This window comes from Scleropages formosus, unplaced genomic scaffold (assembly GCF_900964775.1).
Source record: "Scleropages formosus unplaced genomic scaffold, fSclFor1.1, whole genome shotgun sequence".
NCBI lineage: Eukaryota > Metazoa > Chordata > Actinopteri > Osteoglossiformes > Osteoglossidae > Scleropages > Scleropages formosus.
In genome coordinates, this window is record NW_021641054.1 from 99,233 (window position 1) to 125,457 (window position 26,225).

General features: G+C 37.7%; 1 protein-coding gene across 1 annotated transcript in view; it reads right to left on the bottom strand.

Moving 5' to 3' along the window:
* LOC114909805 (dynein heavy chain 9, axonemal-like) overlaps positions 1 to 26,225 on the bottom strand; it is a gene marked incomplete at its 5' end in the record, with an annotated part of 69,299 nt that overhangs the window by 36,485 nt on the left and 6,589 nt on the right. The window contains 22 exon segments of the mRNA XM_029249615.1: positions 2,485 to 2,689; positions 2,838 to 2,960; positions 3,105 to 3,340; positions 4,463 to 4,651; positions 5,255 to 5,374; positions 6,384 to 6,809; positions 8,154 to 8,414; positions 11,918 to 12,151; positions 12,320 to 12,481; positions 13,555 to 13,697; positions 14,218 to 14,341; positions 14,779 to 14,941; positions 15,091 to 15,287; positions 15,843 to 16,004; positions 21,313 to 21,552; positions 22,177 to 22,279; positions 23,448 to 23,613; positions 24,308 to 24,515; positions 24,896 to 25,069; positions 25,614 to 25,702; positions 25,705 to 25,787; positions 25,997 to 26,144. Of these exon segments, the coding sequence (XP_029105448.1) occupies positions 2,485 to 2,689; positions 2,838 to 2,960; positions 3,105 to 3,340; positions 4,463 to 4,651; positions 5,255 to 5,374; positions 6,384 to 6,809; positions 8,154 to 8,414; positions 11,918 to 12,151; positions 12,320 to 12,481; positions 13,555 to 13,697; positions 14,218 to 14,341; positions 14,779 to 14,941; positions 15,091 to 15,287; positions 15,843 to 16,004; positions 21,313 to 21,552; positions 22,177 to 22,279; positions 23,448 to 23,613; positions 24,308 to 24,515; positions 24,896 to 25,069; positions 25,614 to 25,702; positions 25,705 to 25,787; positions 25,997 to 26,144 (3,956 nt within the window).

The following is a 26,225-nucleotide window of genomic DNA, read 5'->3' on the forward strand; positions in this document are numbered from 1 at the left end:
TATCTTGCAGGCAACTATGGATGACATATTTCACACAGCTGTCTTTACAAAAAAATAAACAACATTAAAGTAAACTCCAAAACGTGCGAGGCACAAAATGTGTACACGGCCAAGTATATCAGCCTGCGCGCGCATGGGAGCGAGGGGCGAGAGGGGGAGCAACCCCTTAGTCTCCACCATAATACGTCATCATTACAGTATGTATACTGTATATAAGCTATAAGAGAAGCGACACAGTAGCAGGTGTTTTTTCTACCATTTACATGATCCATGCTATTTTCACCTTCCAAAAATGCTCAGCTATTTTAACCATCCTTAAATTAGTTTTCTAATTGCTCCTAAAAACAATTTACACTTGTTCAACGTTTTTGTTATAGAAATGTACAGTATAATGACCAAGGCATGTTAACTGAGTATCGATGAAACTGCAAATTTGACACTACACTTCTGAAAGTCAGATCAAATAATTACAGGAACAATAGCAATTGATGGCCTCATATGAAACCAAACTGCTGATATAACATCTCTGTCTTATTAGAATAACTGTCACTTTTAGCTCCAGTTGAGCACAGAGAAGGAGATGCAAGCATCATGGAAATTGAACAGGGACATTTAAGGCTAATCAATTTTTCAGAAGCAGCTCTTTACTTCATTTCATTAAAAAAAATCATGTTTATGTCTAATTCATTCTGATAACTTTACAATTTTTTTAAAACAACGTCAAAATAGTGTACCAAACTGGAGACGCAGAAATGAACTGCCAAGACACCTATCCTCCTTGAACATTTATATGGTGTACCAGCACATCCAGATGAAAAATGTGAAATTGCAAGTGAACTGGGAGTGTTCCTAGCCTAGTCAGGAAAGACACCTATTCTCCTTGAGTCACCACCTTGACCTTACTGGCATGGTGTACCAACACATCCAAATGAAAAACCTGACACTGAAAGTGAACTGGGAGTATTCCTGGTCTTGTCAGAAAAAAAACACATATCCTCCTGCTCACCCTCCCCTGGGAGGCCACACTTGAAACCAATACTACAGTGAGACACAGAAGACATCATGGGCAAATGTTAAAGACTGTGCCAAGAATGCTAATCCAGTTCTCAATGCAAATTTTACCATGAGGAACAGACCTGTTGAAAATTCTGACAGTGGCAACAAAAAATGCCTCCTCAGACCCATTGTGCTGGATCTGTCAGTCCAATCCAAAAAATAAATATCTGTATTATTTTCAATTTTATGGACACTAAAAAGGATAGAAGTGAAGGTTAGTAGCTCAGGAAGACAGTCTACCACTGCTGGACAACTGCTAAAGGAAGCATTGGAGCGCAACGGAAACCCGAGATACACAAACACGGACCATGTCCTGAGCTATAACAGCAATCACCCAACCTCGCATAAAAAAATTGCATTCGAGCCTTGTTCATCCGTGCATGAACCCACTGGAGCACAGATGCTCTGCACAAAGCTGAGGAAAAACATCAATATGAAGAGATTTATCTACACCAGTTGTCTACAGGCTGAAGATGATTCAGCACTTACAAGTATCATTCTACCACACATTACAAATGTTTCCAAGATCTCGCCTAGACTACAATGCCCACATAGGGTTCATGCGGCTACTGTGTAACACATTGTGGACCACCCTCTCATGACCCAAGCAAATCCACAAAGATCTCAAAAAAAGAAACGTCATCTATAGAATAGAGTGCCAGAATTGTGAGTGTCACTACGTGGGACAAAGTGGAAGGAAACATTCAACATGGGTATATGAACATCAGCTTGTGGGGAGAAACAAGCCATTGTCACACAGCTGAGTTCATTAAGATGATTCTGCACACTGGGACAATGTGGAAATTCTGGTCCCATCCAGCTGCAGACATGTTAGGCATTTCCAGAAACCTTGCTTTGCAGACCTAATTCAAGCAACCGACACATGGATTTGGATATGCCTCTGAAAACTGGTGAGATGTAAGGAGCTCATGCAGCAGAATGTTAGCTAGGGGTGGCCGAAATCCGAAAAGCTCAACAGCTAAGGATTAGTGGCAAACCAATCAGTCTATCATGACCATCCACCTACTAGGTTCATTTCATAGCCAATGCAGAAACACTTCAACCATTTCATTCTGTACACACTAACTGTATTACCTAATAATAGTGTTAATATAAAATTTACCTCATAATATTGTCAGTACTAATGAAACATTTGCCAAGCCTGGTATTCATCGAATAATCAAACTAAAACTAATTTGCTGGATTACAGAGAAAATGACAAGACACAACATCCTAAAGCACATTAATCTCTTTTTCTGAAAAGCGACCTTGCAGTTGTTTTCCCTCAGTTTCAAGCATCACAAGTGAACTATGAATGAGGAGTCTAAAACTGAGGTCACATATTGATCTCAAGTTCTTGAGCCTTTCCCAACAAGCGACACTGTAATTTTGCCAGTGCCGAAGAGCCAAGCCCACACTTATACTTGCCTTCAGCTCTTCCAGGTCTGGTCGTTCCATACTGACCACAGCTGCCAAAAGCTGATCCTCGAGGCCATCCCGTGTTACTGTGAAATTGATGAGGGTGCACTGGGCCTGCAGCTCTGGCTGGTAATGGGGATTCGCCAGCTTCGTGTGAAGGATGAGACGGAAGTTGGGGTTGTACTCACACTCTTTATCTCCAATTTTTATGCACCTTTAAGGATAAAGTAAAGTAAAACATAAATTAGTTTTCCAAAGGACAACCTTTTCCACATTTGTGATTTTTTTATTTATGTGCTGCTGCACACCATTTATGTTAAAAGGGCAAATACAGATAAAGATGGAACTCTGTGGATGCTTACTTCCCCTTCTTTATAGTCTCTCGACCAAGCAAAGGTCCCAAAACTGGGTCCACATTCTCTTCCAAATTTTCAATCAAAACTACTTCACCAGAAGACAAGGCCATTTCCACAGAATCAAGATATCTGGAAAATATTTTTAAAAAATTTCAAGAAACAAATTCATGAAATTTACCAAAAATTACTAATCCCAACACACAACTTCTATTTTCAGAGAAAGTCATACACTTTGCGGGGAAAAAAATGTACAGAGCTATTTCAGACATATACCCTCTCTGGCCTATCCTGATAACTCTGAGGGCTTCTCCATATTTATTTTTGATCCATTTGATTCCTTGCAGCTGGGGGTCCACCATTAAAGGCCAGCGCTCGCAGCTGGTTAGGATTGTGGCATTTTCTGTTGACATCCTGTCTGCAGGAAGTCCCTCGTTTTGCCAAGCGGCAATATCTGCATCATCCATCAGCATTGTTAATGGGTCCAAGTCTGGTGTCACTGGAACCGGCACCTTGGAGGAACAATGAAACCACAGATTAATTACTAAAAAACTATATCTAGTGAAAATATCTTTGTTATGTAAAATTATCTTTATTTTAAAATGAAAATAAGACAAAAGTGATTTTAATATCGAGTTTGACTGTGAACGAGGACCACATTTTGAAAACACATTTTTCATGTTAATGTATTTTTCACAACGGGAAATTTGACACTGATATATGTAAAAAGGGTTTAACAGATACATTTGTATGTACGTGATTTTAAATGCAGCACATTGTCACACTGATGCAATGGGGTGCAATACATTCACAGGGCCTGTTTGACTATAGTTACTGAAGGTCTAGGTGCAGGACACTTTTTTGCCAGCCTAGGCGACAAACACTTGATTCGTCTTATTATCTGAACTCATTTAACCCCCTTTTTTAGTTCTTAGCAGTGAGGGGAGAACTAGGCAACTTGTTGAACGTGCCCTGACTCGCAAAAAGAGGGCACTGACTTAAAGAACACAAAGCATTAAGGGCAGAGTTGAGTCAGCAAAAGCTGTAGAAAGACCTTCTATAAAATGTATGTGAGCAAGCAGAGAGCAGCTTGCCAGGGCAGCTACAATTTATAGTGAAGAAAAATATGCAGTTTGGTGTGGTGGACCGCCATGAATGCAACACCTTCAGCCACCCACATTGAAGATGGGGTCCAACCAGCATATGTTACTTGAATAGCATAAGTCAACCATTCTTAGAGCACCAACACAAAACAAAGCAAGGAGGATGACAATGAGCGGTAGGCACAACAAAAATTCCTGCTGTTCATTAACAGAACACAAAGCCACAGCAACCAAACCCTGGCTGCCAGTATATTTGTTGTTGATACTACTCATGCAATAGTCATCTTTATTTCCTTGTTCACATTAAGCTATACAATAAGTACATGAACTGCTTTAATAAAGACATTCATTAAATATTTATAACACAGTTGTCCTGCGTCCTACCCACTGCACCACTGTGCCATCATTCAGAGATTATTAATTATACATACAACTTCAACAGCTGTGTACAAATTAATTGATACTTTTTTCCCCAGAGTCGGCGCTACACCATAACTAAATGGATAGTGTGGATTTCACTTTGGAACTGACCTTGAGCTCGCTCAGGTAAGGCCTCCAGGTCTTGTCCATCAGTTCCAGGCGGTAGCTCTTTGTAAAATATCCCAGGTAGGACACAAAGGCTGTGATCAGCAACACATCTCCACAAAGTGTTTTCTCCTGGTGCTTGAAATTACTCACAGCTTCAGCCCAGCGAACATTCTCTGATGCAAGCCCCCCTACCTATCACAGGAAAAACACATACTTTCATGACCAACATACTGTCGCCACTTAGTACGTATGTAAAAACTACAACACGTTTCTATCGCACATGCAGTATCATATTAGTGTAGTTTAGTGGTTACAGCTGTTGCTTTGCAGTTGGAAGGTACTGGCTTCAGTTCTCACTTTTATTTTAATACTCTTCAGCAAAGTATTTACCCTGAACAAGTAAAGAAAGAATACACAACTATACAGATGATTAAATAATTTGGAAAAATCTTAATATACAAACTCAGCTCTGTAAGTCTTAGATAAAGTTGTCAATTAAATGTAAATATACATTTTACAAATACATTTTACAAATATACATTTACAAATATATATTATATATATATATTATATACATGTATATAAATGTAAAAAATAGTGAAATGATTAACCAGCCATTAACCAGTGTGGATGCATGGAACATTAAGTATGTTTAAGGTTTATTCAAAATCGCACATAATTAATAATTAAGAATGCGTTTGCTCTGTCAGCAATGCTTTCAGCGAAAAACTTCAGTTCTGAGGGGATTTATCAAGTTCCAGCTGGGTGCTGGGAGTTCATGCCAGGAATGCTCACCAGGCGGTTGGCAAGAGAAATGATGTATGCCGTGGCATCGGCCTCCTGCTGGCACTTCAGCTTCTCTGCCGTGGCCTTCTCAAACTTCGCTGTCAGTTTCTCCAGGTTCTCATTCAGTTGCTGAGAGGGTGGGTGAAGATGAAAAAAGGTAAGTGCTGAAACACTGAAAAATGCAATGCTCATCAAATGACTGAATGCTCATTACACGACAAAGATCAAACAGACATACATTTCAAAGGAAATTATCTCCTGCCATTACCTTCCCAAAGTTTGAAAACAGTACTTAATTTTATCAGCTGTCCTGGCACATGTTCAGAATAAGCATATGGAAAAATACCATTAATTGTCAAGGTTGGTATTTGTCCTTGAAAAAAAAAGTGTGTTAGCCAAAGTAAAAAAGTAATCTTCGTTTCTAGAAATCGTTTGTCCAATTTGGTGTTGTGGTGGTTCGGGGCTATCCCAAGATGCATAGGTAGTGAAGAGTATAGGCAGAGTACACCCTGAAGGGGACAGCAGATCATTGCCAGACAATCACACACACTCATGCAGTCACACACTAATTGTGTATAATACAGGTGGTCCCCGATTTACGATGGGGTTACGTTCCATGAAACGTATTATGAGTCGAAAACATTGTTAAGTCCAAAATGCATTTAATACACCTAATACATACCTCTGCATGACAGACTGGGAGATGCGGATCGCTGCCACTGCCCAGCATCACAAGACAGTACGGCACTACATGTCTTTGGCCCAAGAAAAAAAAAACTAAATTGAAAGTACGCTTTCCACTGAATGTCTATCGCCAGCTCGTCATTGTAAAGTTGAAAAAAATCATAAGTCGAACCATCGTAAATCGGGGACCACCTGTACAGTCATCAGTTCTTCTGAAACATTTAAATTGTGTCTTTAAACTGTGTGTGTGTGGGGGGGTTGAGCAGTCAGATTCAAATCCACATCTAAACCCACAAACCCGAAGGAGGGAGGTTCCAGCACTCACATGCCACACTGTGTACCCTGTCCTTAACTTTATTTATAATTTCGAATTTTTGTATTGTAAAATGAACACCTCCAAATATACTAAGCAAAGTACTCCGTTGCAAAAAAGAGAGTGTATCATTTAACTCACAGCAATCTTGGATTTTATTGTGGTGAGCTTATCCTGGGCTGCTGCTAGCTCTGCATTGGCCTTGCTGAGGGCCTGTCTCTTGGGCTCCACCTCGCAGTACACCTCATAGAACTTCACAATGTTGATCACCCAGGAGCAGAGCCCTGCTGCTGCTAAAGACTTGGCAGCCACCAGCTCCGGGCGGAACTCGGGGTCCTGGAGATAGGGCTGGAGGGCCTTGAGGCAGTTTTCATGGACGTTTTCCTTATTAAAGTTGATTAGCGCATCCAGGAAGGCATCAACCTTGGCCATCATCACCTTTGCTGCCTTCCAGCTCCTGTCCTTGGGGACACGGCCACCAGGAGCCATCAACACCATGACGGCCGCAGTCACGTTGGTAACAGCAGCCACGGGGGAGCCGAAGGACTTCAGCTCCGTCAAGTTGTTCTGATTTTTATGAGCAAAACATTGCAAAAACAACACATGAGTAGGTGTCTGGGGGAATATTGATAAGCTTCCACAGAAAACAGGGTTTTTACAGAAGGTGTAAGCTGCAGATTGCTTTGGAAAGCAGCGGCGACATTTCCGTTAGACACAGAGCAGTTAAACCCCCTGGTGGTTTCATTAGTCTGAGGAGCTCCTGAGATTGATTGTCGGGAAACTTCTTGTTCTTCCATCAAGTGAACTTAACACTTGGGAAAACTTTCAACCATAAAAGAAAATCTCAAGGAAAAAAAAAATATTTACTCTTTGTAACTCTAAAGTTAGCTAACCAGTGTGTTAAAGTTAAGCCAATTCATCTGTAACAGCAAATAATGCATTTATACGCCATAAACCCATATTGAAGTTATAGAAACTGTACCTCGCTTCTGAAAAAAGATTATCCCAAATTACATCAGTTCTAGAACAGCAAACTTAGTTTGTCAGGCAGTGCTGTCAGCTGACTCTTATAAGGCTTTTGCACAAATTATATTTATCGTTTTCACAACAGGAGTTGCAATATAATCAAATCCTATCATTTCCCTGCAAATTGCCTGCTGATTAATTATACAGTAGTGGTTGAGAAATCTGTCTGCTTTGACACTTTTAATACACCCAAATGATTGCAGGAGGTCTGTCGGTTATGATTGTCATTAAGGACAAATCATGAAGATTGTAGATAATCCCCACTGGTTAGAACTTAAAAAAAAAAGAAACTCAAAAAGGGTATAAAAAAGCAAAGTATGTAATTTGAACCAAAACAGCCAGCTGGGTGATGTCAACTCATTTAGCAGATTCGGGATAGACGAAAACAAACATGTACTCCCCTCCAAACTGTTATGAAGGACACTGCATGCATTCCAGTCATATGTCATAAATGGAATAATTTATTAAACTAAATTATTCAATTTATAACTAAACGCACTTGGTTCATTTAACAAGCAACCCTAAGAACTAGCGTTATTACAAAGAGAGGGCAGGAGCAAGTCCCAAACAGGTACTGTAGCCCTTAGAGCCATCATCTTGGAATCAAATGGACCTCCTCCTGAATCACTCTCCTGCTGCAGTATCCTTGATCAAGGTAATATGTTGAATTGACACAGTAAAGTTACATAGCAACACAAATGGGTAAATCATTGTAAGTACTTTACTATATAAAATTAACATGTCACAATGAAGTGTCACATAATAATAATAATAATAATAATAATACTAAGAAGAAGAAAAAAAAGAATCAAAAGATGCTTCTCTCCAGCAATTCACTGAGCTGTACTTTAAAGCATATTGAATGCTTTTTTTTTTTTTTTTTACCTTGTTCAGAGTGTTGAGGGCTTCCTGGGCAGCTATCAGGGCGGGTTCAGCTTTGGACAGGTCCTCTTCACAATCCCGCTGCTTCCCCATTACAACCTCAGCAATAACCGCCACTTTCTTCTCCTCTTCATCAGCCACAGCCTTCTCCTTGCTGACCTTCGCTGTCTCCACCCCAACCACCTGGATTAGCTTGTCTGCATCCTCGTTCTTCTGCTTCAGCTCCACTTCCTGGGCAGCCAGCTTGGCTTTCAGGTCATCCACCTATCAAACATTTCATGATTCAGACTTCTACAAAGTCAACTGTTTGCCTAAAAGATTATAAACAAAAATTATTTTAATCTTCTAATTACATCTTTGTTCTTAAAGAGTTTTTGTAAGATATGCATCTTAGAATGTCTTCTGAAAGCAAAAATTTATATAGAATCATTTTTTCTTTAATAACAAAAATGTACTGAAGTTTTTTGCTAATAGATATAAATAGATTTTTCTTCTAATGACTTTTCAATTACAGATCAATTACAGTAAACCCTCACCATGCATAATAATATAAGAATTCTGAAGACAGATTGCAAAGCAGGAAATATCAGAAATGAAAAGATTAAATTTCTAAGAAATGTTATGATGTGAAAGAAATGAATATGAAAGAAATGTATGACGACTCACTGCAAAAAATTAATAGAGTAGCAGACCAGAAACAAAATGAAAATACATTAAACAAATGAAATAATCTTAAAATAAGCATAGAAACTAAATCTTATGTTTTTCATTGCATTATATATTTGATATATTTGATAGAAATATTAAGCAATAGCATAACTTTGTTATGAACGGCTTTTCAAACTGGATAAAACAGTCATGATTGAACGCGCGATTTTGCAGGTGCATGCAGCACAGAGTCCAGGTAATCCTGGCCTCAGTGTCCCCCTTCCTCATGTGACAAAGCCAACCTGCTCCACAACAATGGTGCTCAGGGTTGCAACTGCTGAATGAGACAGTCCAGATGCAAGCCTCAGAGGGAGAAAGCCTTATCCCACTGAACCACTCTGAAACCTGCTGACAAGAGTTTCTTAAGGACTGCATTTGGGGAACGTAGCTGCTAATTTCATTAATAAATTATAGTGCGTTTTTTTTTTTCTTGGGGGGGGGGGAGGCAACAAAAAAGAAAGTGTTGACAACCAATTAAAGTTATAAATATAAATATAAGTACATAAAAGCCAGGATATGATTTGAATGCTTCTAATAGCCACACAGAAAAAGACTAATTAAGCAAATAAGCAGAAGAAACCAGATATTTCTGCTCATTTCCATATGGCTACATTAATCAAAAGAAGGGGGTGTTATTCTGAGTTGCACTAATTCCTTTTGGGTAACATAACAACACAATGCAATATCACACAATCAGGCTGATATCCTGAGGTCAATGAAACGTACACGTAGGAGCTGGCACATATGTGAATACTATAGCACTGATATGAAAAACAATTAAACTTATGCATAGATCTATTTTCAGTCTCATTGAATATGGCTAACAGTATACAGTATAACACCTTCCTGTGAAAACAAAGGCTGTGATTTACAGATTCATACTTTACTCATCAGCATTACATAATTTTCCTGTGCTAGACTTCCCAGAGGGGGAAGTGGATACAGCATATATGAATGCTCACATTAAAAAATAGTTAGCGAAGAGCCTTGAGTCATGAACATTTGAATGGAAAAACACAAGAGTACATTCTCAAGAAGTATGTCAAGTACTAAAAGTTGCATTAGTTTTTGAACCAGCAGATTGTTTAGTCCCTGGTACAGACATGCTTACTACAGTACTATACAGGGACCAAACATTGTTCCATTCAAATTTTGTTCATATTAATGCAGGATACATGACATGCTAATGAAGGGACACAACATGAATCACAACAGATTTGTTTGGTAAGCAGGAAAATAAAAATCTGCAGGTATGTTTCAAGATTATTATGCTCCACAGACAGATTTCTAAGTACCCTTGATTTCCTGGGCTTACATTTGACTATGAACAGTATGAAATGTAAAAATCTAACTGCATGATGTAAATGAGTATATGTTGTGAAGCACCAAGCTGTTAAAATTATGCTAAGCTTTTGTATATGCACAGTATTAGAGTGGAACTTTGTCCCAAAAGCCATTATCATCAGATAAGCAATCGAGTGGTTTAGTCATAATTTTCCTCTGGGGTCGCACTTATGTGTCTCTAAGCCGAACCTGCTTTATTTCCAAATTACTAAATGAAGGCCCTCAGCTATTAAAAGATGTATCCTGGGATGTCATAAAACATAAAAATATATTGGAAGTGCTACATAATGTACCAGCCAAAATCAATATAAAATGGACATGACATCAATTAAATATTATTTTAACAACATGACAATTTTTTTCCTGTAAAGGTAGTCTGGTAACCTGATCAGCTAAAATGTCCATGTAGTTGGGATCTGACTTGTAGAGATATATCGCTTTTAAAGTAACTAGCACAAATACATTTGTTATTCAGGCATTCATTACGAATAAAAAGCAGCCTTCACAATAATGTATGATCATCTCAAAACAGAAATGCTTTTGGTGGAGAATGGACGATATTATAATACATATAAGATTAAAATTAATATTCTCAAAATTTACCAGTTTTTTTTGTTTTTTGTTTTTTTTTTTTAAAATAACAAGAGGTCAGAAATCTAAAGCACAAAGGTTTTTGTTTCTGACTCCAATGTGATGCTGTGATCCAGTTACCTCCCCTTCTCATTCAGAACTACTAAATCTCTTGCTACATTTAAGAAGGATCTCAGAATTCACCTCTTTTGGACTCACTTCTCCCGATCTTGCAAGGGTTACATAAACATATATTTCTTTTGTTATTTTTAATAATTTTAATATGTTTCTTCAATAATGGAAAAGCCTATATGCAGCTACTCATGTAACGTATACTTGTTCATATAGTGGTATGTAATAAATTGACTATACTCAAGAATCATCTTTTACTGTACCCTCAACCTTTCGTGACACCTGTTGGTCTTCTTATATACATATATACATATATAGATATATTTGAGGCTGTCATGTAAAAAGGCAGCTGTACAGATGTCTTTGCCGACCCCCAAAGCAATCAATGTACTAATGAAGAGTTGCAGCTGAGGCCCTTCCACATTCTGAACTTATTACTGAGATTTAAGAGTGGATAATAAACCTTAACAACTCGCTCTGAGACACAGAAAGCCGCTGACGTCAGTGGGCGAAGCCTTATGAGACCACTTTGTTAAGGATGTGCTGTGCTGTTGAACAACAAATGTGATGCACAGAGATTTGGAGGCGGGCTGGAGACGCCACTGTACATAAATATCTTCCAGCTGAGACCGTTGTAATAATAACCAGAGGGAAAATAAAAATATATAAAGAAACAACGAAATGTGAAAATACAGAAGAGCACAATCAGTAACTTAAGCCAGCCGTGTGGAAAAGATGAAGAAAAATCAACTGAAATTTGTGAAATGAAAATGTTGTTATTTAAGGCAAACAGAGAGGAAAAAATTAACTGATACAGATGTCAAAACATATGTGCAAATGACTTTCAAGTAGAATGTTGCGACGCTGCAGAACCCAAATGGAGAAAAGTGTCAATATAAATGTTATGCAGACAGGTAGAGAATGCTTATGCATTAAACAGATGCATTGTGGTGCAGAAAATGATACAATGCTACTCTAGGGAGGCCCAGGGATGGAGGCCGTCTCAGACACACCTGGGAAGACGTGCTATTGAGCTTCTGGAGCCCATTCTCCAGCCTCTCGGTTTTAAGGGCCAGGTCTCTGCCCTTCCGGGACAACAGGTTCTGATACAACTTGATCAGCTCCAGGAAGGACTTGGGTGTGGTATAGTTGTAGCGCCGGTCACTGGCCAGGTAAGCCCTGGAACTCTTATTGACACTGGTATGGACGTAGGCCATGAACTTACTGACAGAGTCCTTTAATACTGGCTAAGGGTTCAGAAACATAAATTAGACACAAGGAATTTGATTAAATATTAATGCAGAGATCATTAAAATATCTTTCAATAATTTAAAGTTATCTGGCACTCACATCCTCTACATATAAAGACATCTAGATTCAACCATAAATGCAGCTGTGACAGCCTGTTAACAAACCTGTATTTGCTCAATGTCCTGGAGGAACCGAAAGCTAACTGATTCAAGGGCTTCTTGCGGCCACTCGTGGAACCAGTCGATGGAAGTACAGTTGACCAAGGCTGGGAACTTCCTGCTTCGCACCCGCAACTTGTTGCCCACAGGAGAGAAGCAGAGGGCAACCTATAATTGAGGGGCCACAGAGCATAAGACAGCTAAATTTACTTCTGTTTATTTAGCTAAGACCTTTGCCCAAGACAACCTGTCTGGAATACTATTCTAAGCAAGTAACCATCATTTATCCCTATAAAAGGCTAGTGTAACTGGGGTAATAACTTTGCTCAATGGTACCGTACCATTGAAATAGTTTCCGCAAGAGTGTGTGCAGACAGAAACTGAAAATCCACAGCTGACAGTGTAATGATGGAGAGTATAGTCTTATAATAGTAGCTTCTTAAACTGAGACGATTCTTTGAAGTACTGTTTTAAGATGTATATTCCCTGTAATACACAAATTGTATTTTGTATTAGATGTACGTCGCTTTGGAGAAAAGTGTCTGCTAAATTAATAAATGTAAATGTAAAATATGAAATGTCTACAAACCAACAACATAATGTAAACACTAAATATGTGGAAAGACAATGGCGAATTTATGAGCTGGTACTTAAAATATAGCAATTATGAAAGCTTGGACTGTATTATCTTAGCTCGCTGGCACTCACAAGCAATTTATCTGAGCTGTTGACCTTTAGCCATCCCTCCCTAAAACAGGGTTTTGAACTTTTCAGAACAATTAAAGTGTCATTAAAAGCACCAAAATGTGATATCAGTGGTATGAGCAGAAACAATAAGTGTGAATCAGCTGTATCCATGGAGGAATTTGCTTATTATTGACCAACCTTTCATAATTTAGTTACATTTATTAATTTAGCAGATGCTTTTCTCCAAAGCGACGTACATCTCAGAGAAATACAATTTGTGCATTACATTAGGAGAAAGAGAGACATAGTTGCAGACATGTGATTCTTAAGTAAACTTTGCTTCTTTCCACTTTATGCACCGATGTTCATCACACGAGTAGGTGTAATCCACATTACAGAAATAATGAAATCACATTTTTGTTAAGGAAACAAACTGGACATGGTTATCATACAATCAATCAAATATCAGGCAAATCAGAGGGTGAGCAGTAGAACATCATTTGAAAATAAAATAACATGGAACAGTCTATGAACAGTCCAGGACACCGCTTCACCTTCAGCTGCCTTCGCACACGGTCAATGAAGAACTTCCAGCAGTTCTCCCTGGTGTCTATCAGTCCTAGTGATTTCACCTCATTCCTCATGTTTCCTACTATATTTTCCACTTCATCGTCCGGAAACAGATCAGGGATCTCACCTGTGGTTTAACATTGTAAATATGAAGAGACAGCTTTCAATTTTTTCAAATTTTTGCATTTTTTATACTTCACTACATTCTTGCATGCTTTATATGGACATCTGTATTTACTCTTCTCTAGTGGGTCCATACCATGGAATAGAAAACAATATGGCTTTTGAATCTTTTAAATTAAGTTCGTTTTCCAATATTTTGTGAAAACCATATTTCTCAGACACAACCTGCTCCCTGTAGGCACATGTATCTCTCAGCATTCTGGTGGCTTCCATGCCAATTTACAGCACAGCAAGTTTTTCTAGGTTTCAAAAGCGGCAACCTAATTTGCAGCTTGGCAGTCTCTGTGCAATACATAATTAATATCCAGTGCAAAACAATTCTAAATGCAAATTCATCTTGAAAACTATATGTTCTGTATCTACATAACTTCAGTATCTCTGTAGAAGAGCCAGAAAACTCCTGGACATTCAGGGCTTTCTATCTTTCATTTCTCTATAGTACGTAGAGCCATGGAAAGTCTTACCTGATGCCAAAAGATCATTGACTAGGACCAGGAACTTTTCATCTGCCACCTGGGCATCAGTCATTAAGAATACTGTGCCAATATTCTTCACCCCAGCTCTGATGTACAGTCCAGCTAAATCAGTCTGCCATACACATCCAGATAAACTTACATTATCCTCTTCTTAGTGCAATCCTCAGTCATTTCCACATTTATAACCAGATAACCGTTTTACAAAGTTGCAGAGTTGGAGTGTTGCAGTGTTTTCTGTCTCATTTAGTATTCTCTTTTTTAGTTTTTAATTAAAAGTAAATGTAAATAGGACAACCTTCAGTTAATTGCTTTAATAATCACAGAATTCATTTAAAAATTACAACAAATGATGTCAGCACTAAAACAATATCTGAACATTTACAAACAGGTCAGTATGCCACTTCTCAGGTGAATATTCATTAGACTTAAAGTAACTAAGGAGAATTTGTAATTTGACAGTCATTATCAGTAACAATCATAATTTCACTGGCGAACAAGTAGTATTAAAACTTGTCCCCGGTCTTGTCTGCTTATGGAACAGTATCCTACCTTGAGATCAGGGATGTTGTAGCCTTTCCTAAGAGAAATCTGAAACACCTCCAAGGAGCTTATGAATGCTGCAAGCCTTGTCAGACTCTGTTTACCACTGCCGCCCACTCCTACCAGAAGTCCGTATCCTCTGGGGCATTCTAAGATTCGGTTAATGCGACAACTGCAATATAAGGTTTAAAAATTAATAGCAGAATTAGGCAAACGATAGAACAAACTAATTTCACCAAATAAAACAGACTTCTTCCATTAATATCCCACTGACAAATTCATCAGCTGCTACTGCGTTCAAAACCCTGCCGTCCTGCTTACATGTGTGACATAGCATCTTCAAAAAGAACCAGACTCATAGCAGCATTGACTTCGTTGTAGTTCTCCAGTGCCTCCATCAATATCTTGTTGAGGGATTCCCATGACTGCACAGGCATGTATTTTGGCTCCCCAATGCCAGTGGCAAAGTGACAGTACATATTCATGGCCTTAGCTTCTTCAAGGGTCGCATCTATGTCCTGAAAGACAACCACTGTTCTGTGTGCTCTAAAAGCAGAAAATGTGACATTTTCATCCAAGCACTTCCCAAAAAGTAAAAAAGAAAAAAAAAAAAAACTAAAACTAAACCTCATTAAATTAAAGCATACTATATATTATTTAATTGGTATATAAACTGAACATACGTATATTTAATTTAAAAAAATAATTTTTGACATTTTTTCATTTAATCATGTTGTCGTCTTCCAGTCATCTTCTTCATTAAAAACCTGACAGAACATGCAGGAAAGGCTATGCCTGTAGAGGTTCCCTGATGCTTGAAGGCTGTGTTACAGAGGAGTGGTCAGGACAGGGGATGTCAGTTTCCTCACTGTAGTACAGACCCTCCAGAAAGAAAAGCCATTAAGATGTTTTCCAATTTGCTGGACTGATAACCCCGGCCCTGACAGAAGCGTGCTGATTAGTGCTCTTTCACTCAGACCAAGTGGTCAGTCAAGTCTACCTCCAGGAGCTGCTCCTCCAACTTAATGATGTCTATCACTTAAAAAGAGAGTGTAAAGGCGTGCAGCTCTCACCTCAAAAAACTTTTTTACTGAATCATGAATAATCTTGTCAAAAGTTTCAAAGTCCTTCTCTTCAACCATCTTGTCTCTGTAGACTCTTTGAGACTCGTGCATGTAAATCTTCACCAAGTCTTGGACAGTCTTCAGGCAGTCACATGAACAAAACAGAACTCCCTAAAAAATAAAACAAGATCCACTTTTAGATGAACATTTGTTAGACAAACTTGATAAATTTGCTAAGAACAGTGCCTATAAACATGGGACTGTGGACTAGCAATGCTACCAAGTTCCTGAAGTCCTTATTTTGAATATTAAATTACCAAGTTCAGTTAAAAGTGAATGTGCGATCAAAGAGGTCTCATCAGTGTCATCCCGTCACCTATTTTTACCGTGCACACATAATTCTTCTGTGATGCATTTCATCTCCATGCTGGAACACAGCTCTCTATAAGTCTTGAATAACAGTGCTGTGTTGTTATGCCCTTATATCAAAAATGCTGATAGAAGTTTACAAGCTATGGTAAATACAATAATACTAGACTTTTACTGTATGTACAAAATACAATGTATTTAATCTATGCATGAGCACAGATGTATGTCAACAGCACCATCAGCACCTGTGTGCCAGCAACTGATCATCCGTAACAATGGAGCAGCCAGCCCCTTTTTTCCTATGGGAATCCGTCAGTTTGGACAGGTCTATCTTTTAAGTATCACAAGCAAAACAAAAACAAAGTATGATATCTAGGCTAAGAGATTTTACAAAGACGACTGTGTGTCAATGAGACAAGCCCCAAATGATATGGGTGGCTCACTACAATAATGTGGACAGCATGTCCACCGTGCCTCATTAATCCAGGTGTCCTGAAACAGCCGACGGTGCGTCCCATCATTTCAGAAGCAGCAGCAATTACATCCATCGTCAGAGGACTGCATTAATTATAACAGGGTGCCACTTGTCATGTCGCATCTCAGCTGTCATGTTCCATTGTGGATCTAATCTTGCCAAGAAAGCAGGCTACAGAAACACCCTCTTGCTCTTTATTAGACTTTCCTTCATCAAATAAATTCTGAGTTTTAAGATTCATTAATTCAGAAAAATCTGCAGCCTAAAATCTTAAAAACATTCATCACTGAATATGTGAACATTTTCAAAAAAAAAATATATAGAAAAGTTCATTCATTCATGCAATTTTCAGGTGTTCACCACACTGATATTAACCATCAGCAAACCTTCAGTGAGAATGAGACATTAATTTCCCTGCCAGAATTTACAGCAATTATTAATCCCATTATCAACAATACACCCATTATTACTTGTGTTCTAATTTTTTGGAACATACAATTTGAGTAAGAAGTCATGACTGAGAAGATCAGTTTTTGTATGCAATTTTCCAGAAGTCTCAAGTAGAAATGACTTACATTTCATTGCCACATAGCATTTTAGTATTGTATTCTTATAATGTTGAAACTATTACAGGACAACATGTAGCTGTACATTCTCAAAATTATGTTACGGATTAATCTGAAGTCAGATTACAATAGCATGCTGACGGATTCAACCTGGAGCTGAGAGGTGGACCAAAAAATCTTGTGACAGAAAATGGTCTTTTAAGGCATGAAATGTCAAACTCATTCCTCAAAATTCTCATGACTATAATCCAGCTATTATTCACATCCTTTAAGCCACCTATAACAGGATAAAGTGCTACTGCAAAAATAAAATATTTTGCAATCTGGCCATTGTTTGTAAACATTTCAGAACAATATGACTGTGTAGCACCCACATGTGATATACTGAAATAATGTGCACCACTCGCAAAATATTCAAATTATCCTGCATAGCCAATAATGAAATAATTTAACAATGTTAGAGAAAAATTATCTGTTTATTTTACAGTTATTGAAATGCAGTTTTAACACTTTCAGACTAGTAGGTTGTGTGCATCTTCTAAGGCTCTTCTGGTATATTTATATGGAAGACCATTCAAGGCCATTCTGCATTCAAGGCAGTTCCATTGTTAGGACTCACTGAAAACTAAATGATCTCAGTAAGTACAAAAATAAATCAATAAAATTTAAAAATAATGAAATGCATGTTTGAAAAATATTTCCCATATATCTCAGAAAATATACCAATGCTACTGCTTAAAAAAAAAAAAAAAAATCAGATCATGATTATACTTTGAACTATTGAGACCCAACAGAGCCAGCAACAATTCATCCCTGGTAGGTTGCCTCAGAGAGCTTTAAATCTGTCATTGCCTCATCGGGATGACTACATCGTAGCCAACCATGAAATGAAGGTAGCATAAATCTGTTCCATTTTCATCTGCGGCACAACGTGCTGCCAGGTTGCAGGCAAACGCACCCAGCGTTGCTGTACACCTCCCTTCAGGATAAAGAGTGTGTGTAGGGAATTTGGTGAAACAGATGCAGTGCCTCCTTCCACAAGATTTTTTTTTAAAATGCAAAACACTGCTGTCATTTCAGGTTTACCAAAAGGGCAATCTAATGAATCACAATATTGAATGCAACGTGAAAACTGTCCTCTGAAATTGTATGCTAAATGGTGCAGCTAATTGCCTCAATTACAGATGATAACTGTAAAGGCTGAATATATGACAAATACTTTAGGTACAAAAGGTGTTAAAAACCAAAATAAATCTTTCTATCTGTATCTGTTTATATGCCTCACACAACACCAGTAAGCTAAAATAATTTGTCCAAGTGAACATTCATTCATTCATTCATTTCTTGAAATTGAGTTATGACACTTTACTGAAAGATATTTCCACAAATACACAATTTTATATTTTTGATTTTTCACTGCTTACAGAAACCAAAGACATCTAAATATTATAAATATTTATGGAAGCCCCTTGCATAAAGGACAATTAAATGGAGTGAACTGAAATATACAACCTAATGTTATAAATCAGTTTCCTTTATCTGCCCTAGACAGCATTCTACTGTCTGAAATGCATCATATACTTTCACTACAATAGCTATTTTCAAAGAAACATTTGAATCCAAAAGCTAGTAGAGAATACACTGCAGGGTGATAACGGTGTACATTCGGTGCTCAAAGGGATGGTTCCAGTATCGTTGGGAAGGACTCTATTGTGGCTTCCCTCTGACCTCGACTTTAACGGCTCCTAAGATCTTCTAAGAAGAAAGTCCTTGCTAAATGCCAGAGCTAGAGTATCTTCAGTGATTCCCTTTACTCTTTCAGGTGTGTATTTAACTTCAAACAACTCAACATATGATCTGTGAAGGGTGCCAGCACCATATGGTGACAAAAACAAAATTTAATTCAGTTACATAAGGACTGTATGGAATTCAGAAACTACCATGAGCTCACAAGATGGTTTTGCTTTTGACTCTAAGTTGGCAGTCCAACTTGGCAGTTGCTTACTGCCAAACTCAGTATACCAGTACCACCAGTACCATCAGTATCATTAAGTACAGAGACACATGTGGACTTGCTGAAGGAGCAATGCCCAGAAAACTTGACAGCCATACTGCCCGAAAAATCCGTTCCCAAGAAGGGAAAATCAAAAACTGCATTTCAGCAAGAAGTTATTTATAGCAGAAATTGTTGCACAATCGCAGTCAAAACAACAGCAAGACACTTTTTGTGGCTTCTGTCAACACAAGGAAGTTTTGTCTTTCATGAACTGCTGGCAATTAGAAAGACAGTGGACACTAAATAGACACAAAATTAATCTTGGCTCTGCATAATACTTGTACTCTTACCCCCTGAAATCCATGAGAAAACATTTTGGTTTCCTCTTTTGGGAACAGAAAAATAAAGATTATGGAATTTAATTAACACTTCCAAATATTTAGTGAAACACCTACACTCCAAGCTCAACAACTGATCTTAGGGAATAACAATTTGAAAATTAAAATATAAATTTGAAAAAAAAAAAAACACATAAATTGGGGGTCCTCAGAGTAAAATATATAGACAAAGCCTCCTATTAGTCTAAATCTCCAAGGAACTATCTACCAGTGAAACATACTACATTAAACAGTCTCAAATGAATACTGCAGTTACATTACCATTCACATTACATTAACATAAATCCATTTCCCAATAGACACAAATGATGTTACTATGATGAAAATGCCATAGTTTCAAGCTATTTTCAGAGAAATTCTGACATCTGTTCATTTTCTCAGCTTAATTATTTAAACCTTGAAATATTTAGATCTTTTAATATAATGCTTTCCAGATGCTATAAAAACCACTGCAATTGCAGCTCAATATAAACACTATTTTGGTCATTCTTAAATTTTACTGTTAAGTATGCCAGTGTGTCCCTGTACCAGATCTGTTCAATCTTGAAATCCCTTAAACGTAAAACACAATTCTTTGGGAAATAACACCAAAATCAAATCTGTACTTGGGCTGAGGACATTAAAACTTTTAAAGTCTTGTCAAACTAGTTGAAATGGAGAGGGCTCTGAGGTTACTGCAAGGCAGCTCTTCCTTTCATTAACTGTCCCTAGGCAACTGAAACCAAGGCAGAATCAGCAAGGCAGAATCAGCAAGGCAGAACTAAGTACAATACTTCAAAGGTCTCAACTGTGCTGGAATCTCGCCATCTAATTCTACTTTTTCATAGATTTCAGACAGCAAAAACAACGTGCTTCCTCTTCAATTTGTGATATGAGGATCACTTTAAAATGGAATCTATGTGTTGGCATTAGTATCTTGAATTATGGATAAGATATAATCATTTTCGGTTTAAGTGTAGTGTTTTTTTTATGGTGAGGTCTTTCAGGGTTTTTTCTTTTTTTTAAGAAACAACAGATTTTAATACATGAACACACAGAAAACCACATGTATCAGAAAAGAAATGTTCAGATAACTAAAAAAGTAGCTATTCATGTTTTTGACATGAAACTATTCTTAAGAGCTACAAAAAGATTTTTTTTATCTAAATTCTGAAATTAACACAAATACAGATTACAAATGATAATTTTGTTTCTCTTCTTAATTGAGTTCATAGCCTTACCAACTTCTTAACTGAGTTCATAGCCTTACCAATAGTACTACATGAATTTTCTCTTAGAACATCTAATTGAAATGTAATTCAAGTTTCATACTGTAATAAAATACTGCTTTTAGGATACAGAATAGGCTATATCTAACTTTGAAACACAAGACATACTTAAAATTTAAAGGTATAAATGCATAATATATCCATAGCATGTTCATATGCTTTGTGACTTTTTTTAAGAACTGTATAAATAGGCATAAATACATCAACAGATGAAGACCCATAGTACCACAGATCTCTAGTTCAGATGAAGAGCCCTACATTTTGCAATGTATGATGCCTTGCCATCTGCTAGGTGAACAATTATAAACAATTGCTTATGAAGAACATATGTGTGTCTAGAGCCTATTAACAAGATGACACGCGATGCTCCTATGGCCATGATGCAGAATGAAGTATCAGTGACATACCTGGAATATATTGGAGAGGTCACGGAGGTTGAAGATATAATGGAACTTGATGGCCGTGGGTAGAAAGGTGGCAGTCACCTTTTGGTGCACAGCCAGTGACAGTTGGATGACCTGGGGGCAGCTTTTCTGCAGGACTGGCGGAAAGCCCTCCCCACGGAGACGCTGGGTTAAAATGCTGCAGTAGATGGTACTCAGGGCATCCGCACCAGGAAAAGAGAGTGCAAACACGCAGAAGTGTCGCTGCAAGGACCAACCAGTGTGGAGACAGAAGGACATATTTATCAGTCTTTTGCATCCATGGAAAACCAAAACCAGTTCCCTTTTCAAAGAAATTGAAGGTTTAAATCTAAATGAAAATGTAAACATTTTTCTTGATTTATCTTTCAAACAATCCTACATTTGTAAATTTTAAGGGAAGTACAGGTTCAAACTGTGCAGTGGTGTTTACAGCTTGATAAATCTGGCCCAGGATATCAGACTGGCCAAAATATCAGACAAGAAAGCACAGGATCAAATCAAAGCTGGAATAAATAAATCAACGATCTGTTTGCACTTACATGAATGCAAATTAGTACCACTTCTGCTCTGAATGAAGTTTCAAGTGCCATTTGAATTTACTCTTGACAACCTCAGGACTCATTACACGTTCCAGTGTAGCAATTAAAGCACTTGCTCGGCAAACTCATAATTATATTGTCCAGCAGTTTTGAAATTTTTACCTGCCCTGATTGCCCTTTGTCTATGAACTAAATCAAATCAGCTGAGATGCAGACTTTTATACATGACACTGTCAATCGATATTAGTGTATTGGCACATCAGCAGCACTGTGGTATACCAGTGTAAATACAGCAGTGCACAGTTACCTGCAGCCGTGGATTGATGGTGAAGCTGCCCGCGGTGGGATTCATGCAGGACACATACTGCACGTTGTGGATCTCCTTTAGAACTAGCTTGATTCTGTCATACCTGAGGGGACACGACATAGTGGCAGTCACCGCAACAACAGGCACCGAGCTTCCCCTTCAACTGGGGAAAGACTCTCTCTGCACGTCCTGGAGTCGAGCTTCAGATCTCCTTCCAGCTGTCACTGTGCGACTCGCTGAAAAACTCACTAGCTCTCAGATAGGGCATTAAATGTTTTGTGGATGGCTTCTTTAACATCTAACTAAATAATGGGATTGATCAGCCCATATGACAAATGATTTCACCAGAAATAAACTAGAAAATGTGCTTTTAGTCACAATAAAATCCCTTTCCAGATGCCATAAGACTGAGAAAGAGTAATGAAAAACAAATACTGAACAACTTAAAATGTAAAATAGACACTACAAATAAGTAGGCTATACCTAAAATAGCTACCTTTTCATATAGCTGAGTAATTTTACCAGAGCAATTTAGAGTAAGTACCATACTCAACAATACTACAGTTGGAGGTGGAATTCACACCTGTAACCTCTGGGTCCAAAGAAAGCAGTGCTTACCATTACACAGCCTGCTGCCCACAGGTCTGAGAATATTACTAATGAATTAAAAAAAAAAAAAAAAAAAAAAAACCTAACTTGGACCAGACTACAAATTCTTTCTACTACAAACTATATAAAACACAGTGGCATGCAAGATATAAAACCTCATTAGTTACACCTGTTATTTAGCACAGGTAGACCTGATACAAGTTGCCGTTGAAATTGTAGCCCATCTTCAGATGATAGCTCATAGATAATCGCCTACTATATTAAATAATATGCATTGTTTTAACCAAACTAGAGGACAAAAACTTGGCTCTACGTTGCACATACCTTAAAGTAACAAAGTACGTTATGTGCTAAAGTAACATAAAGTAGTCTTCTTTGAAGATATTGTTTTGGAAGGAGGACATTTCTTCTGCATATCTGTCAGACTTAAATATAGTAATCTGCCAAGTCTGAGTTCTACACTGTGAGGCCATGTGGCACTTATTTGTAGTTAAAGATGGGGGAAAAAAAAGGAAGCTGGCAGAATTTAAAATATTTATGCCTCATATAACAGCATATTCCATCTCCCACTGGACTAGACTTGAAAAAACCTGCATGTACAGCATATTCTTGAGGAAGATTGGGTCTTCAGTGGCTTTCTAAAGAATCTGTTACAGACGTACCAGTGCATGTAGTCCATGTGCTGTCGAATGAGCGTGTGAGGCTGCACTGTTCCATAGGCATCTACTTCTGGCATGTTCATGTCATCGATGAAGTAGATCAGATTCTTGCTCCCAGGGGGGCCATAGTTCCTACCAGCCTTCTTCTCCAGAGGCTTTTCTAAAATGGCTGTAGACAGATGGAAGGTTCACACTTATGAGGATGGCTTCTCTGTCTGCTTTTCGTATTACCATTAAGGGCAAATGCAAGAAGCTGACAACACGATTTCACCCTATAGCTTTTCTTAAGATAGGTCTGTCAAGGAACTGAAGAGATTCCAGTTTACATGAACAAGATACATCATGTGCACTACACTGATAGTTTTTAATGTGATGTGACAGCTGTATCAAAAACAAGGAAAAAAAACACTTTTGCTGGGCAGGATGATTTTTTCATAGTATTAGAAACTCATTCATTCATACATTTTCTCACAATTCACATTTTTATTGCCATAGGAAGACTTAATCCTGTGTTATATACTGATTTATTTTATAAGAAAAATAAAGATTCCTAATAAAATCGTATTTTTATATCCATTGTTTAGAACAGTTATAAAGAATGTTTTCATTAAGATTACATATACTTAATCTCTGTATAGCAAAAATTTAAACAAACACTTAACCGTGACTGTGGTGGAAACAGAAAGCACAGCTGATGGCAAAAAAACAGGAACAGATATTCTTCTAAGTAAGACATTACAAATGAAAGATTTTAAATAAATACACTCCGAAAAAACAGAATAAACTAATAAAATATACAGCAATATTGTTTAAATAAATAATAAGTGACTAATTAAAATTACATAGTTGAACTTTGAGCGTACCTTGCAGCATAGCTGATGTTGTGTAATAGTTGAAGGGCACGTTCTTGATCATGTACTTATCTGGATCCAAGGAACCCAGTTTATCACCAACCAGAACTGATTTTCCCGTTCCTGCGTTTCCCACCAACATGACTGGGAGCCTCCTCTCAAGCAATCGGTCCATGAAGTAACGAATCCGAATTGTCTCAGTGGTATGCACCAAGCAAGCCTGCAAGATGCATGCAGTAATATGCATTTCTAATCGGCATGCCACTTAAAAATGTGCAACCATTATGTGAAGGCCATTTAAATAAAGTTTAAATTAAATAAACTTTAAAATAAATCTTTCAGTGTTGAGTCAGTTATCTCCCATCAGGAAGACAAAAACAAACACTTTGCATAAAATTATTTCAAAAAAAGGGTTCAACTTGCAAAACTAGGCAATCTATGTATTTTCATATTGAATGTATTTACTTTCCTTCTGTAAAAACTCTTCCAGTGAGTTTGCTAAAATATTCTACGTCGAAGTGTACATTCATCAATTAATCAATAACAACATGTCTAGCGAAGGGCCGTTTTACAGTAAATATCCTACCCTTTGGTACAAACCTGCAGAGGAATATCTGGATCAAAACGAAACGGAGGAATCATTTTTGACCATAGTTCAAACTTCTTTGTCTCAGGGTCGATGTAGTAGTCAAATACAGTGCCTTGAGATGGGAACTTGATAGTTTTGAATTCTGACACCCACCATTTACTGAACTCTACTCTGTAATCAACCAGCTGCCAAGAAAACATAGGATGTTGTAACTCATTTAAATGTAAATATATCACATCATATAAATCATCGTCACAAGAATTAATACAGGTAAATGAAGTTGCGTAAAAGACTACTCCCAAGTCCACATGGATGAAATGACAAACAAAAACTCAATTCAGCCACTTCTAAGATAATTTTTGAAATGTTACACTGGATGATTAGGTTTTAACAAGAAAACTCCTACGAATTTTGGTAGCTGTAGAGATGTCAACCATAGGATGTAATGGCAGTAGAGAAAGTACTACATTTTAGTGAGGGAATTCTCTTGGTAGTGATAACAATGTTTCCACAAAAAATCACTAAAATAATCAATATAATAATAAAAGTAACATAATTGCAGGTAATTACTGATAGTTTTGAAAAATGGAAAAAAGGTAAAAATACACATGAATTCTATAAACATTTGTTCAAGGCAAGGGGTTCTCTTAAACTGATAAAAACAAGTGAATCAATACATATGCAATAGCTGAAACTGTACATGAACCTAAATTACTGGTGGATGTTTACCTGATCCTGGAACATGGCACCTCCAAATGCCCAAATGGCACAGAAGACAAAGAAGAGCTCATACAGTTCCTTTGGACTATCTGGAGGGTGTGCTCAGGTGTCAACAGACAATCCAGAAGGTGACAAAGCATCTGTACCATGCTTTGTTCTGGAATAGGGATGATCTTCTTAAATCTGCACCAAATAAGATACTTACATTAGAAGGAAAAAAAAAAAACTAATTTACAAAATGCTTCCTACCAGGTCATGGTTGATATGAGCTATTTGGTTGAAAAAAAATGGTTAGTATTTTAGAAAATAGGGTCCTTCACAGGATAAATTACCTAAAATCTAACAAAAACATACAGACCCTCAAATTATGCTGTGATAATTTGGCACATTACCTTGTCCTGAGACTGTCAAGACAAGGAGGTAGGTACTTCTCAAAGAGAATAGTCAAGTTGGCTTTCTCAGACTGGACCTCTCTCTTGTCAATCCAGCTGCTCACTGGAGGATTCCAGCCCAAATCTGCTGGGTTTATGTATAGGATGCCTGTGTAGATCAGCACAGATAAAGTCAATTATAAATATTAAGTACTTATACCTTTTACAGATGTGTGTTATGTCAGTCATG